The 18,017-nt window shown below is 36.5% G+C and overlaps 1 protein-coding gene across 6 annotated transcripts in view; it reads left to right on the top strand.

Moving 5' to 3' along the window:
* Positions 1-508: 508 nt before the first annotated feature.
* LOC134803933 (neprilysin-2) overlaps positions 509-18,017 on the top strand; it is a 62,487-nt gene continuing 44,978 nt past the window's right edge. For 3 of the 6 annotated variants that reach the window (XM_063776759.1, XM_063776758.1, XM_063776754.1), the window contains exons 1-2: positions 509-752; positions 15,598-15,651. In XM_063776759.1, coding sequence (XP_063632829.1) covers positions 742-752; positions 15,598-15,651 — 65 coding nt within the window. In that variant the 5' untranslated portion in view covers positions 509-741. Of the gene's footprint in view, positions 802-15,597; positions 15,652-18,017 lie in introns of all 6 variants that reach the window. The other 3 variants (XM_063776755.1, XM_063776756.1, XM_063776757.1) reach the window with 3 other exon arrangements.

The raw sequence follows: 18,017 nt of genomic DNA, 5'->3' as shown, positions 1-18,017 counted from the left end.
GAGTAAACTAGTAAGAAGTAACTTATTTCGACTTTAAACTGAGCTTTGCAAATGAGTACTTTATGTTTGCGATCGTTTAAGAAAACATTGTCGCGTACACTTAAACAACAACCTCTAGCGCATTGTTCCCTTCCCACACGTTTGTAGGTATTGGAAAAATGTTGACAGGGAATAAAGTCTAGATAAGTACCTGCATACATTTACTGTACCTACAAACATCTGTCGTAAAGTTGGTAAGTACTTGTTCCAGTTGTTCCGTACCTGTTTATAAATATGAATATAGGCAAGTAGTGGTAAGGATAGTTTAAGTATTACATTTTGCAATAGTGACAGGAAATTGTAAGAAGACTGCGACGAGAGAGCTGGGAGCGGTAATAACGGAGGCTCCGGCTCACAAGTCGCTGTTGCACATTCCTGGTCCCACAGGCTCTCATGGGGAAAAGCAAACCTGTGTAAGTAACAAGCCCGAGAAGGGGCTCGGCATATAAAAGTGATGGTGTGGTTTGCGCGTGACTCAGTCGGCCGCAGTCGACAGCGCAGCAGCGGCCGCTTCCTCGACTACTCGCAACTCTCGCAAGCAGGCAGGTGAGCTCGGAGCCGCCTCCTAGACAGAGTTCGGTCCGCGCTTTCCTCAACCGGCGGTAGTTTCCCTGACCGCTCAGTCTCATCACGCAAGGCGCAGACTGTGAACGTCGCTCGGTCGCGCCGCCCGCCACTCGCGCCGCGCTCGCCCGTCGCCGCATGTCGCCCGCGTAAGTGTTCTAACAACAAAAATAAACAAACGGACACTACTTCAATGAGGTAAGTTCATAAATCTGCGGTTTTATTTGGAAGTGCTAAGTGTTTTGACGTTGTGCTTTGCGATTTACGAGTTGTTTTTGAGTTATAGCTACTTTTAGTTATTTGATGTCTAAGACAATAGAAAATTAACTAACTGACAATGTCTGAGAAGGTGTCTTTTATATAGTAATTATATAATTATTACTTACATCTATTTTCATCTACGTCAGCCCTGCAGTATTTCTTCGACTTAATTGTTTAACTATGGGTCCACCACTTATGACAGGCGGTTGGTAAAGAAGTTGCGCGGTGGATTTCTAATAGAAAGTAACTTAATTTTGTTACTAAATCAAGTACATATTTAATTTTAATTCACTTAACACAATACAAATCAGTCGCACGCAGCCAAGCCTACTACCAGTAAACCATAATAACTTCCAATTCCCTTATCAGTCAATTGCCTTAAGAATTAAGAGATTTGAGAGGCAAACCTAGGATGATTAGGCAAGTATAGCTATAGTACTACTGAAGTGAGAGGTGTGAGCTCTATGTTACTAAGCCTTAATTAGTTTACTTCATGTACGATATCACTTAAATTCGAATTACGTAGCAGATGACGAAATGATACTGTACCTACTTTATTATCTATCCAAGCAAGTAATTAATAGTAAGGAACCAAATAAATATCAACAATATTCTTCATGTTTTGCCTTTGTGACCGAATAAACTTACATACACACTTACGTATATTTTAACTGATAACCGTATTATATTCGTTATGCCTAAATATTGTTATACTTATCTGTTTGTTACTTACTGATTAATTGGGCGATTTGGGCGTCACTGAACCGATTTTGAGACAAAGCAGTTAGCTAACTATTTCATGTTACAAAAGCCATGCTATCAAAAACTTTCGTTCGAATGGATCGTGTGGATTGTGTAGACGGATACCTTTATCAACGGTGATGATGAACAATTCTTATTTTACTCAAAAACATTGATTTGATCACTAATACATGTTTATACATAAATACGTAGGTCCCTATCTCTAACTACTCATACATAGGTATTATTAGGGTTGAAAATTCTTGAAAAAAACAAATCGGATTTTTCAGGACGTTTTGAAAGTTTCGTTTTTTTCATATTTTTAGTTTTTTTGGGAAAGAAATGAAACTTTTTTAAACTAACGACAGCGTCGAAGTCAATAGACATTTTCACAAACGATCGCCAGCCTGCATTTAGAATTTTAGATAACAAAACACACGACTAAGCAGGTGTAGTTACTTACCTAAACTATGGATTAAATATAAATGGAAAAAATCACAAGTTCTTTTCAAAGTGCCTTTTTTCCGTTTATTTCCGATTATTTCGTTTTTTTCGGTACCTAATATATATAAACTAAGTGACATTGTTTTTTTTTTCGAATTAAAATTAAAAAACATGGTTTTTAGAAAAAAACAGGAACTTTTCCGGGTTTTTTCAACCCTAGGTATTATAAGATATAGGTATGGATAGTGTGCGGAGTAATTATTTAACTCGTAGTAGGGAATGCAATCTCGATCTTGCAATTTCGAGATCTCGCACGAATTTTCGAGATTCAATCTCGTTGATAGGAAGTCTCGATTTTGGCAATCTCGGTCGAGATCTTGATTAATATTTTCGAGATCTCGAACGAGATTGAAAGATTGATCCGTGTGAATAACTATGTTTTGAGTAATCTTTTTGACCTTAGATTCATGATGTTCAGGCAGTGCTTTTGTGTGTGGCGGCTTTAGCTGACGATAAAAGCACAGAAATGGACGAACTAAGCGTACCCACAATTATTTACATGATTTTTACTTGCTTACCCTTTATTTTTTATAAATTGCTCAGTGCTTGTCAAAAATATCAACTACGCATGTTAGTGCCTCTGCTTACAATTATAATTTAAAATAATTATTACCATTTTTTCTTACTTAAATGCAAATATTTCTTGTTATTTTTTTTAATAAAAGTGGATTTTTTTATTAAATGTTGATTTAATTAGTTGTTTTAATTTCCAAAATATAGCATAACATACTCTAAATAAGTAGTATATACCGAATTTTTAGGGATTTTTGATAAAAATAACATATTTTAAATTAATTTGTCAAATCTCGATCTAGTCGAGATTAATCTCGATCTCGAAAGTCTGACGATCGAGATCTCGTAACACCCAATCTCGAGTCAGATTTTTCGTGCGAGATCTCGAATCGCCAATCTTGGTGCGAGATTGCATTCCCTAACTCGTAGGTTTTGCTTTTAGCTACGGTAATTTTTATCACCGAGCTTGACGGAAAAGTATAAAAAAATTACATGTTGATGTCACACCGTTTATATTTCTAAAAACTACACTGATGAATAATGAAATTGGATCACTTTTTGTAAATGAAGATGAAGTGGCTCGGTCTTATTAATTTTGATTTTAAATATCTACATATATTAATAAAATTAAAACTCATCTTAATGTTACATATGTCAAAAGACTTGGCTAACACATCAGTGTTTATGAAGATATTTAAGGATGACTCACGTTAGACCGTGCCGTGTCCGGGCCGGAGCTTCAGGCGCATCGTTTTCTAAGGAAAGCGTCACGTGATCGCCTGTCATGTTATAGAAAAGTAAGCGCCGGAAGCTCCGGCCCTGACACGGCCCGGTCTAACGTGAGTCATCCTTTTCTCTCTCATCTTAGTAACTAGGTATTCCGGTAGCATTTCAGCTGCTACTTCGAAGCCCAGGCTTCGGGGTGTTTATAAAGATTAATTACAGTTGAAGATGAAGTCTTCCGGATACTGGCGAGGATAGGTATAGCGTATACCTTTGAACTTAATAGATTTTCCATGCATTTTGTTATTTTTCTTTTAGATATTTACCAACCTCAAAGAAATCTTTATAAGAATTCTGTTAATGAATTAAAAACGACGAAGTAAGAAGCCCCCGAAGGCTTTTTATCTAAAATTGTATTTTCCTTTAGGTACGCTTCTTTTAACGTTTGCGAAGCGGGCCTTGCATGTGCCCTGGCCCTGGCCCTGGCTACGATATGATTGGAGTGACCGTCGACACTGTAGGTACATACATCTTACCTACTTCAATTCTGTTTTTGCCATAAATCTATGGATAGTTATTTTTAATTATCATATTTGGTACTTACATAAATAAGTAATATTAGTTACAAGCCGTTTATTTTACAGAAATCAAAAATTATTTATCAATCCTTTTTAATTCTAAATTAACGGAACCGAAATGTCTCTGGACTTTAAATACATTAGCTCACACTGCTCTTATGTTTGTACAACTATCTGACCTCTGAAGTGCAGCATGTAGCTCTTGCGACTATTTACTACGAGTAGGTATTTATTGTTTTATCGCCTATTTTTATATCACAATAGGCTAGTTTACTACATTAAGATAAAATAAATTGTTTAGAAACATCTTGACTACAAAAACGCGTGTAAAACACGTTAATTCCATTTTCAATACTTTGTCACGTCAAAGTCTACTTAGACGAACTATTAAGTCCATAGTAACATTCTAATATTTTTTACACTAATTTCACCATGAAGTAACAAGCTTTGTTCTGTGCAATTATCTGCAAATGAATTCCTATAACTGCCGACTTGCCGAGCGAGCGTGGGCGAGCTAATCCTCCACGAGAGTAGACAAAACTAGTTGTGATTTTCTCGGCGAGTTAGGTACAATAACATGCACAGTCTCTTGTGATGAATTACACGTGAGCAAAACGCTAAACGTGACAACATTCGTAGTTTAGGGACATTATATGTAGATAACAGACATACCTACATACATAGGAGTAGTATAGGTACACAAAGGCTTTATAGAAGACAGGTAGTTTCCGTATTCCGTATTTCATAAAAAATATTTAACACTTTACCAGGCCGCTAGGAACTAGCGTGTCTCCATACGTACTGCATATACTGTTACAGCCGTATTGAACGCCTTGTAAAAAATGTATTTACGAAAGTCGGAGATGTTCCTAAAAATGTGGGTTACGGTTATCCCATCGCCTGTCTAAGTAATTAACTGTCATACTCGATTTTGTTTTATTATATTCTTGATCAGGCGAAGGGATATATTCCTCCCACATCTTATATCGGTTATCATAGTCAAGGTTTAACTCCAAATCTACTACGAAACATTATATCAATCACTGAATCGCTCTAGGTTGAACACAAAAACAGTTTTATTACTTACGTGAGTTTTTATGAATGACAAGACAATTTACTGGGCCATGGGAAGAATAGCTCCCGCACAGTTAAACTCTAATAAGGCCATGGGATAATGTCAACCCATATCCTAATTCTGGTCATACACAATAATGCATGAATATTTAGCAATGTTTACGATTACATTACCTTTCAACACTCAAAATCTACAAAATATCAAAAAATTGTTCGACCTATGTACTTCTGTTTCATAGAAATTAAGGAAAGTGTTCGAATTTCTCCGTAGTTTACTGAAATTAGAGTTCAAGTGAATTTAAACGGCTGCCAAAGATATATTACGCGATTTAGAAGCGTGTTGTGAATGAAGATCATAAAATACTATTTTCAGGGATTGACAAAATATTTTGTAGGAGGTTTGGAGTTAAAACCTGACTACGGTAACCGATATAAGATGTGGGAGGAATATATCCGTTCGCCTGGTAAAGGGTTTTGGTAAGGGCAATTTGTCGATACCTAACTATGTATTATACTCCTAATTCATTAGTCGCGGGTACTGAAGCTAGTTTTATATGGTGTGTTATATTCAATTATTAGTCTTTTCCATCACGGAACAATTGTGCTCCGGTCATATGGGAGCCATGCGCGGAGCTGAAGCCAACGTAAAGATCCCTTTGCCACTAAAATGAAATGTAAGGGGTATATCGAGCGAATGCTGCCCGTGCCCGTGTCATGAGACGCACGCAGAGGCAGCACCCGCCAGGTACTATTGAAAGTTGATGGGATCTAAAATGAACTAGGTAAGCGTTGAACTGGATACTGGGATATGGGATAAAAAAAACCGGAAGCCTGTCTAATAAAACGGTAGGTATACAATTTTATTTCCGGTAGACGGTGACTCGCCCCGCAAGATGGGCGCCTACAAAAAGTGACATCTAGAATGGCTCAAAGGCAACACCGGTCTGAGGGCTGAGGGTGGAGAGGTGTCAAAGGACTTTAAACATATAGCCAACTCGCCACCTAGGTTTACGTTTCCACATCTACCCTATCTACCCTCGAGAACGCAGCTCTCGCGTCTTCACTCTGGACGGCCGGCAAAGACAATCCAGAGGCCGAGAATCCTGTAACACCCACCCACCTTCCGAGTGACAGAACTCCCCAGGAACACTCGTGGGGTTGTTGCTCCCCAACAGCAAGCCGAGAAACTGCGCCATTTTATGATACGCCTAAGATTTGCCCAGGAATATCATGTGCCTTATAAATAACACGGCAGATAGAGAATTTTCTCGTCGATATTCTTAATACGTACGCCCTACACTACGCATATTCGTTATGACTAAACGTCGCCAGGCAAATCGTTAAACGGTCAGGTGGTCGGTCGTTAGCCGCAGCATGAAATGGCGGCGTTTCATGATATGCCTAGGAAATTCATAATCTGGCTGATTCTACGATCGACCTCGAATATAGAATAGAATAGAAGCGTAGCGTTTATTTGTAGCAAAATAAAACAATGAAAACAAGCGAACAACTATACCTACTAGTATGTATAACACTAACTAAGAATACCCGTTACAATTTTTCACATACGTATACAGCTTGGGTACGGTGACGGTTGTCATGTCAATACAATTATGCGTTTTTTTTTTCTTTTTTTTTTCTGGCTTTTGCGTTTTAAGGTTATAAGTTGTATGGCGATGACAGCTGTCATTGTATATAACCTGTGAAAAATATTTTAACAAATTCTGCTATGATAAATTATTTCCAATTGGTCATACCTAATAGCGGTCCGTAAAATGAATGGGGTAAAAATGTGAAACTGTAGTTTGACACATTTTTCATAAGAATTAACCATATTAAGGATATGGTAATTTTCATTATGATTTTTCACGTACGGGTGAAAAAAATACTGATTATTAAGCTATTACTAAAAGCCTTTTGAAACGCCCACTACCTACTGAAAATTTAAATGATTAGGTAGAAAGGCTAACAATCACAGTCAAGCAGTCGTGGTGCAGGTTTGCTACCAAGAAAAGCTGGTTAATAATGCTCATTATTACTGAGTACTAGTCAAGTGCCGTAACAAAACATAAGTTAGTTAACCCCTTTTTAGGGTTCCGTGCCCAAAGGGTAAAACCGGGACCCTATTACTAAGACTCCGCTGTCCGTGTGTCCGTCTGTCCGTCCGTCCGTCCGTCCGTCCGTCTGTCTGTCATCAGACACAGTTGAAATTTTCACAGATGATGTATTTCTGTTGCCGCTATAACAACAAACTACTAAAAACAAAATAAAATAAATATTTAAGTAGGGCTCCCATACAACAAACATGATTTTATTGCCGTTTTTTGCGTAATGCAAAACTTGGTGCGCGAGTCTGGCTTGCACTTGGCCGGTTTTAATGTAGTTTGCCTGATATTTGATCGTTGAGATAAAGTTCCTTGATTCTGATAATGTCAAGTGCGGCGATCCGAGTCGAGACACTCTTCCGTTGATGCTCGACCTTACGACTACGCTCCATAGCTCCTGGCTTGCCTGCGTCATATTTACACCTCTACTCGACTATAAAAATGTCTATATTTTCCGAGAGCAATCCATCCCATCATCGTAAAATGCGCGTGGACGTCGGCAGTAAAAACAGCAGTGTCCTATTAAAGCAACATCTTGCTGGCATGTACAACAACCATTTCTAAATAGTCTTGATTTGTAATTTGAACAGGAAAATGTTTATAATATATGTATACTACACACGTTAACCATACTGAAAGTAGAGCTTACATAGCTTTATTATATAGTCGCCATCAGATATATCGGAGTGGCCATGGTGTTCACAAGTATCTGAACAAAGCTTCTATGTGTTTATAACATTTATTTACATACAATATATATACAGTGGTACTACTAAACGAAATTAATAACTAGCTTAAATCTAAAATAGGCCCTTGAGGCATTGTACCAAGGATGCTGGCGGCATTTCCTCGCTGTATCGCAATGCTGATACGTTGTGCGAGGTAGCCGCCAGCTCTTCGGTCACCTTCTATTAGTTTTAACTATAAAAAGTAGTAAGTCAAACAACCCAATATGTATTTTAATTTATAGTAGGTAATGTTTGACATTATGAGATTCAGTATGTATATGATGTAGACGATTCAAAAAATGGCTAATAATCTTTTAGTAAATAGTACCCACAAAATTGATAAGTACCTATGTAATTTGTGATTCTAGGTATATTTCCCTAAATCTAGTCTTACGAAACACTATATGATGTTATGTAGGTACCTGCAAGCAAAATACGAGGGAGGGTAAATAATAAATCCTGCTCATATTGATTGCGGTTAGACTCTAGGGAATCCCGAGCTTAGACCGAACAAAACGAAATCTGAAATGGGACATTCATATGGAGAATACATTCTAATGTTAAAGCCGAGTGATGCAGGCTCTAGAGCGGGCCAATCGGAGGGGTTTGTATAGGTAATACCTCACTCGTTATGAGGAAAAATAAACATTGTCATAATAAAAACTTTCTCCATAAGTATATAGAGAATTAATAAATAGAGAATCAATAAAAATCACTAGCAAATACCATCATCACATTTTTTTTTTAAATATATTATTAATTGAAAAGCACTTTGATGCAGGGCATAGCTCAAACTACTTGTCAAGTGTTTCCCCCTCTTTCCCCCACTTTAATCTCAATTTCATTGTTTTTAGGAAAACGATTGAAGTTACAACAAAACAACCAATGAGAAAAATATTACCTACCCCTCAATATAAGAAATTATTTGTTTTAACGTATTGTACGTAGGTACCCACTTGGACCCCCTTTTCTCGGTAAATCAAATAACAGGTGTATTAGACACTTGCATATAACGAATAATTATACTGCCATCGTACAAAGAAAAGTAGATGCAAAACAAGGACTGTAAATCATATCTGATAGAGAAGACTGTAAGTAAATTACCAGCTTCAACTACTCTTTTTTTTATAGTATTTAAATATTCCGTTGCTATCCGTTGATTATATTTTTTCTTAGAAAATTCTGTTTTAAACTGGAAATAATTTTATGTCAGGCCAGTTATCTCATTAAGATTCGTTAGGCTTGTGCGGTCTCTAACCGGAAAATCAGCTTAAATTCACTGCTGTATAATATTTATATTCTCTCATTGTCCCTAAAGATCTAAGAATCAACAATCCAAACATCTACCTACAGCTGCGTGTGTTTTCTTTATTTTATCCATTAAGTATAATGCGCTTGAAACGTCTGAGGTAATTTGTACGCTATTAATTCCCATTTTGGTTTTGTTAATGTATGACCGTAATAATTGGAATAAACACCATCATAAAATATTTATGCATCTAATTACATACATATGAAATATGAGAATCAAAGATTATGATTATTTCCGTAGCTACCTGTCCGTCATAATACCGGCTGTGCATATGTAAGTACATAACAAGCAAAAGGAAGTGTCTTTGCAGCACTTGTATTTACGTCTTTTTGTTTAGGTGGCAGCCAAGAAAGTGGTCTACCACTTTTCGACTCTATCAATCAGATGATAGAGTCGATTGGCTGACCGTACTAAGAAGGGGAGACTTGTTGCGTTAACTCAAAAATCTTTAATAAAGATTTTTGACATGATTTTTTTCATTAATTTTGGACCTATGGTTGAAAAGTTTGAGGGTTGGGGTTTTATTTTTCATTGTGAAAACATTACTTTTAGTAAAAATTGGTTTTAGAAGAACCCCTATTCGTTTTGAAAGACCTATCCAACGACACCCCATATCGTATGGTTTAGCGGAAAAAATAAATATACTTATGCCCATTTTACATATAGGTGTCCAAATGTTTTTCTTCTTTTTTTGCCACTATACCGGCGTGTTTGATTTGTATAGCCATGCCAAATTTCAGTTTTCTAGCACTAACCGTCAGTGAGCTAAGCCGCGGACAGGCAGACGGACAGACAGACAAACGGACATGGCGAAACTATAAGGTTTCCTAGCTGTCTACGGAACCCTAAAAAACCTGTTGGCTGCAAGCTAGTTTATCGACTGGCTACAAGTTTCCTATTGATGGAAATGATCGCCACTTACAATGCCACGAGGCATCATGAGATTCATGAGATTAAAAACCGGAATAGTGTACCTATTATTGCGCATTACAGTGATGTTGATGCGCACTAAGTCCGACGTTTATTTATTATTTATTTTATTGTTATTTAATTATTTATTCAACAACGTTACAAGCAGGCTGCAGCTGCGCGAATGTAGTAGTCGAAAAAATAAAACCTACCGGTAATCCGGTTCCGGTGGCACATTTATGGTAACGAAATGGCGTAATTCGTTTAGGAAATGAGTTAAAAAAAATAGGTATTAACACAAATCGGTATGCATAGTGATACTCCATGTTAGTTCGAATATTGATTGTCCGAGAAACGAACGAAAATGTCTTCATGGTTATTTCAAATAAGTAGGTAGTTAATGCCACCACATATCACACATTGTTCAAGCACACTCAGATCAAGACTACATCGTACTGGCTGTATTTACTTGAAAACTAATTTTCCTAAAACGTGCATCCTAATTTCCTTTTTTATGGACCTATTAAGATACCATAAATGAAACTGATAACTAGGTATTGAGTGGCTGAGATCGAATCCCGGTACGAGCATAAATGGCAGGCGACCTAATTAAGGCACAGTCCAGCGAATGAGAAAGGGAAAGTGTCATGCGTTACGGCGACAACATGAATTGTGAGATTGTCAAACATCGTATTTTTAGTGAGAATTCTGCACGTAGTATTCATAATAAATGTGCTAATAAATATATACATATCGATTTAAAATCGTAAAACAGGACATACTCATATTATTTACAGCCTTAGCCATCTTGAGATTAATATTAGGTAAGAGAATTTGTTTCACAAACATAGACATTTTGTCTTAATCTTTAACACATCGACAATCCATGTTGCTGTTTTGACAACAAAAACATTATTTTGTGAACGTAACACGATCACGTTTGTTCTTCAGTTGCAAGACTTCATATTATTTAGGTGCGAGTAGGATATACATACTTTGGGCGTGTATATATAGGTATATATTACTTTGGGAGGGCGTGAAGTCTACAAAGTGATTTTAATCAATTTAATTCTTTCCCTTTGATGATTTACCTGTTACTTCGAAAATTGTACTTACGCACACAGGTAATTACTGTTAACACATTCCCCGCTGAGCTACGGTCGTAGCGCTACGTCGTAGCCGATAACATGGGTTTCCCGGTATGTAGCATAGATGCTTCGTTGAGGCAAAATGACAACGTGTCGTGATTAGTGCTGAACGGGTTAGAGGGGGCTACCGCAAAGTAGTAGTTTATATTTTAAATTTTTACAAGTTTTAGTGAAGGGCAAATGCAATGAAAAAAGGAAACTAGACTATATGTCCGAGCAGATTCCAAGAAAAACTTTAAAAGACTAAAGTTGGCTCGACAGAAAAAAATCACGAATTTTCAATTGTATATCGTTACCCTGTATTCCATAGCAGTATAATTTTAGTATAAAAATAGCTAGTGATATAGCCGAGGGATTTGACCAGCGTATAACTTTCAGAGTTATTGCGGTAAAACATGAAAACCCGTCTAATCTTCCGCCGCAAGTTTCGCGCGGCGCGTCGTAATTTTTATTCCTTTCTAATTGCCTGGCTTTACACGCCCTCGTAAGTCGGTGAAAATTCATACATTATAACAAAAATACCTACTTTTAAAGCTGATTGTTTATATTTACCAATATGAAACTTTGGTTCACCAGCTCGTAAAGGCTCTCTTTATCCATCAAAAACAGATGAGAAAGAGAGGCATAGTAGTTAAGTTGATGCAAATTTTGAGTTGATTCCTTATTACGGCTTTTAAATGATGTAGAAATATTTTATAGCGTTCATTTTGATTTGATTTGTAACGTCTTACCTATAGTTTATATTTTCCTCACGTTGGTGTTGTGATAAATTTTGTGTTTCACTCAGTGGCAATGTTTGTTTAACCCTCGTGCCTTGGAAACCTCGCAACTTAGGAATTAAATCTCCGTTCAATTTTGGAATCTTTCCCTTGCTCGGTTATCAATATTAGCACGAGGGGTTAAACAACAACTTTGTCCCCTTGTAAAACTATTTACTGAATTTGATATGCAAATTTGGGAAAAACAAGGTCAAGGTTAAGTAGAATGAATATATTAAAATAAGCTAAAATTATTGTCCATTTAATCGCTTGACGTTGATAGTTTGTTCCACCGTGAAAGAATGATATGTACATCAAAAACAAAAATAGCGGCTATTATTTCACCGAAACCATAGCACGAAAACAGTTCGCACCGGCCTCTAGCAGAGGCCTGTTGTTGCCGTCTGTAGACGCCGCCGCGTCTTACCGACCTTATTTCAGCAATGATCACCGGGACTGCGTCACGGCCAAGACGTGGAGTACCATCTGTTCGATTAAAACTCAATTGAATGACGTTTATGGTTATTGAATATTGATTTGTTTCCATTCTGACTATAAAAGCATTGATAGTGGCTACCTACTGAAGAGATTGAGTCGGTTTAATACTTTATATTTTCGTTAAGTATTTGTTTTCGCTGCTTCAATGCATATACGTAGATTCGCTCGTAGTTTCTGTCCGATTAAATATGCATGCATTATTTGCTTGTATCGGTAAAGGTACCACAATAATTGAACAGTTGTCTATCTGCATAGGGCATACTCTCAGGGTGACCCTCTTACACATTATACTAAAACATTTAAAAGAGTGAATTTGTAAGGTTCGTCAGAGACAAGTAAGAATAACCGTTATTGTAGATAGCGCTATTTAATGCTTGTCAGCTCACAGCTATTTATAACTTTACCATTATCACAAGAGCAAAACATAATACAAGGAAATGACGGTGTATAAGGCATAAAAATTAAAGAACAACACCGTCTGGGGTCCGATTCCGACTGCGGCAGCATTGCTGTTGCACAGTTGCAGCAGCGGAAATTAGCGTTGTTATTGTCAATTCCACTGGTAACAAAGTTCGACGTTTCCAGCCTTCGAATACCATTTCAAGCAAAATAGTCGAGGTGAGTTCCGCCGGTCGGTTCGCTCGCGTTATCCCGGCGGACGGGAAAACTGGACACGACCAGGCGATTTCACCACCGCTTTTACTCAACGAAATCATAACACCGTATTTATATACGTACTACTAGCAACTCATAGGCTGTATTAGTATATATGTCGGCGGCCGATCGTAAAATAGCCCGATCATTCAGCATTGGGGAATTGTTTAGGCTTTATTTTTCACTTATTAATCACGTTCATATTTATAACCGTTTTTGAGATACAGTTTGTTAAACATTAGTGCAACAATCTGGGGGCCGATTTTTGAATTTCGACCGCTCGATTTCGTGTATTTCGTTCAATAATATCTCCACTACTAGTCATTTAAATTCTACTAATAGAATTGAAAACGAGTGGTCAATACCACTCGATTCCAAATTTCTATTATTCTTAACGGCGAAATTAGCATTTCGCCGTTTTCCACCGAATTTCGAGTGACGAAATCGAGCGATCGAAATTCAAAAATCGCCCTCCTGTATGTTTTAACCCTAGCAAGTAGATCCGAAGAATGACAAAAATGTAAATAACTTTGTAGGATTTCCACTTTTTTACTTTTTAATCCGGCTTAATGATTATAATAGCTCTATTAGATAAAACTATCCTTTCAGCTCAGTCTCCAGAAATTTTCCAACCTGTATATTTTGTAAAATATGTTTTACAAAATGTATGGAGCTGTACAGCGCAATCTCGTCCAGTTACCTGACAAATTCGAAGCACGAAATTGTCTTAGATTTTACACATCTTACTAAATCCATATATCTTTGCCTAAAGTAAGCTAGTTTTTGTGCGGCATTGTAGCTATAATTTAAACTAAACCTTGTTGAAGATTTAGTTAATATCATGCTAACTAATGTGGGATCAATTAGTCGAGCAACTACCATTCGTTTTTTGTCGTTGCGTTTTGTGCTGGTTTTTATTGCACAGAAATGGCACAGAACGCAAAAGTTAAAAACGAAGATTGCGCAATGTGGAATATATATATCCGCTTATAGTTTTAGTTTTATTTTTTTACCAAATTTCAAGTATCGTGTTTTCATGTTTTAAATGGATACTAACTTAAAGGTATAAAATAAGACTGGAAAAGTAACATCGGGCATTATTTGGGCAGCTAAATGCTTATAAGCGCTTCAATATTTATTGAATAAGAAATAAACAGATTGATATTTACATGTTACGTGGTAAATCGATAATCAAACTACCTACAATAGTCTGAGAATAAGAGGTTGTGATTCAAGTGTCTTTATGATTTGTTTTGTTTGCGTAAATAATCCCTACCTACTTTTAGTTGTTTAGCACTAGAACTGCCTTAGATGATTATTACTTGGCTATAGATTAGCAGTAAAATGTCATTTGTAATATAGTAAGACTGAATTAAGTTTAAACATTTCAAAGCTGAGTAGACCATCAAAAGAATTACGCAATTAACCCGCTAACAGCGCGTAAGCGTTTTGACATTCTCGGAAAGTGCTCACGAACGCGTTAGCTGGAGTAAAGTAGGAAACAGCTCATTTTGCATCACATGCTGATATATCAGCCATCTCATTGCCCTGGATCTGGTCACTTACCTTGCAGTTGCTAGAATTTAATTTTAATGCTAAAATTTTGTTTGTAGTTACCTAAATAATTATAAGTAAGAAGATATTGTATGTGCAAAGTTTCATTACAATCCAACAAGTAGTTTTAAAATGTGAACGAAACTCCGTTTGTATACCATATGCCAAGATGAAATTCGGCCGAGCTTGATGCGGATCCCTATAATGGTTTACTCGTAACTTAGTAGGTTCTATGTTGCCGTCAGATCTATCATAACAATTTTTAATCTAGGTACTACTTACTTATTACGGCACAGCGATAGTATATCTATAAGTACTTACCCTTACCTATATACTTACCCGTCACGCGTTACCAATGCGCCCCAATTATGTACACCTATTGTTTCCATTGGAGGTATTACCTACCTGAAATACGTGGATATTGCATCAATCGCAGTGACCTATAGGCACAATTGTCTCTAAGACCAACAGAAAGGTTCCTTGAACAATATCCGATGTAGCCGGGTTACAATCTAGGCTGCAATTTCCTTAGTTGAGGTTCTTTGTGAGTTAAATAGTATTGAGTACCTATTCAAGATTGAACTGCAAATCTGTAGGCATCTCATATACCTACCTATCTTTTAATTGCTTATTTCGCCGTGAACTGATATCGTACATTTTACTGAATGAGTTAAAAAAAGGTATTAAGTAATTTCTCTGATGGTTAATTATTCTTTATGTTTATTTTTTAGCCCCACGACAAACATAGGTATCGGTTGGTCATCGAGTCTAATATTGCTACTATTGAGTAGTTGTAAGAATAGTTTATTGAACAGACTACGCTCTATAGAAACACTTTCCATCAGAAAATTATTCGACTATTACAGTACGTACTAACTTTACTAGTACACTAGTACTCTTCTTATATTGTGCTAAATAGAGTTTTTTGTTGCAGTGCGGACGGAGAATACATTGCTACAAATTTCAACAACATGAGAAACAACGTCAAGTAAGTTAGAAAGAAACTGTATTTTTTATTTAATTAGAATAGTATTTTACAAGGACACACTCGAATCAACCTGTCTTGTCTCCCTTACTTCTCTGTTCGTGCACATAAAGTAACTGTAGCTATCCGACCTGTATCCGTCGAGCCCGAACTTTCCCATAATGCCAAAACTCCCCTTGTGCAAATAGGATTGTTTCCTCATGGGAAATACTAATTATAAATTGCACACTCATGTTAACCGCTTCCTGTCGTACTGGTCAGTACAGTATTGATAAAGCAAAAGCAATATTTTTTTCTGATTGGCGTAGATGCGGAGGTGCAGTACTAATATCTCAAAGATCATATTCCACTACTATCACATCATACTCAGAGTGTGAGCCAATGCGCTTGCGTTGTTAAGTAAATATTAACATGCATTAACATTAATTAATTTTATTATTATTAAACAAATCGTAATTGTTCCTTATCTACTAGCAATGTGCTCTTAGCTACAATAAAAAAACGTCTGCCTAACTTCATCCATCCTTTTGTCTATAATACTCTATAACAATCTCTGTACTAAATTCTTCATCAAAAAATTGACCGTTAGAGGAAGTTCAGAAAAAGATCTTTTCATTACTTAGCTCCCATTCTTACGAGGATATAGAAGAACTGCTAAAAGTTGATCAACATCCACTTTCTCTCTTCTCACACACACATACGTATACACAAACATATACACACCCACAATCACACATTCACTTGCAAAAATTAATCGATCGAGTCGCATACTGATTGGTCAGTTTAGTTTAATTCGTTTAATTTAGTTTTGATAGTTAGTTTTATTTTAAACAATTAAACAAACAGAACGGCTATTTCGTAAAATATTATAAAATATAAATATTTAATAGTTCCTCTTCCTATATATAAACTCATTTGCGTCTGGGTTACCTACGAGACAGGCGGAGCCTAGTGTTTTTTACCTACCTAAATCTTATTTATTTACAGTTAGGTACCTCATTTTTACTGTGGATAAAATAGATGGCCATAGTTTATGACCAATCGCCTATTTCGTATTTCCTTTAACACCGTGAAATTAATAAAAGGAAACTTTAATTTTTTTTAATGAATCAACTTAACTCGCAAAAAATTTACGATCCGGTAGTTCGCATGACTTGATGAAAAAAATAAAAATCTTTGCTATGGAAGTATCGGACTTACCTACTTAAAATCTGCGCATGTGCATTATATATTAGATACCTATGAGATGGCATTTTTCAACCTACTTCAAAAAAAGGAGGGTATCAAATCGTCTGTATTTTTATTGTATGTTAACATGTACTCCGCCAATAATGGATTAATCTTGATGATTCTGTTTTGTAATAAGTAATATAAATCCTAAGCTGACGACATTGTTATTGTTGACGTGGATTGTATCGTAGGTACCATTTTCTATCCATACCTACCTAAGCCTACCTAAGTTGGTATGTACTTATGAAACATTCTCCTCTCCGCGGCACCGTATTTTATTTATACCTAAGTACCTATAATACATTAGCACCTCCAAAACAGGGAACTATTAGGTAAACACATCCGTAAACGTTGAAATAGCGTATCCGTGCTGAGAGTAGACCTTGCCGTTCTCTTCCCTAGAACTTATTCCGTTTTGGTAAATGTTCTCGCTTGAATATATCTGCCACACAAAATGAAGAACGTTCTCGAAAGCCGAAAACGCCACAGCACTAATCACTCTACCGACGACACCGCCGCCGACTTTAACATTGTTAAAGTCGGCGGTACTGTACAGTAATAACCTAAAAACAAAATACTCTAATAGATTTAGGTACCTAACTAATACAGTAGCTTTACCACGACTGCCTTAGCATGCATTGTTATACTGAACTGATATATTTGCTAACGTCTGTGTAACTTACTTTCTATACAGCGCTGACATGACACTAATATGCGAGTACGAGTGAGATGCAAAGAAAGTAAGTTACGCACACACTAGCGAATATGTCAGTGTCAAACTAGTGGTAGCCGTATAGATGAACCAAAAGGGAAGTAAAAAGATTTTATTGCACTAATGTAGGTACTTTAAAAGAAATGGAATGAATGCCTTAGGCTTAAAGTATTATTTTCTGCCAGTCAACCGTAATCTACCTACCAATGCATTTGGAATTAATGCACTACAATTACTAGGTACTTTTTAAATACAATTAAAGCTGTGTAAACGTATATTGTATGAAATTCCGGGATTATTATTATCCCGGAATTTCATACAATATACGTTTACATAATAATACACGCGTAGGTATGTATTCATACGCGTGTATTATCCTGTAATTTAATATGGAAAATATTTGGTACATCAACGGTTTAAATGTACA

Source organism: Cydia splendana, chromosome Z, assembly GCF_910591565.1.
Source record: "Cydia splendana chromosome Z, ilCydSple1.2, whole genome shotgun sequence".
Lineage (NCBI taxonomy): Eukaryota > Metazoa > Arthropoda > Insecta > Lepidoptera > Tortricidae > Cydia > Cydia splendana.
Note: the sequence above shows the minus strand (reverse complement) of the source record. Positions and strands in the feature narration are given on the sequence as shown.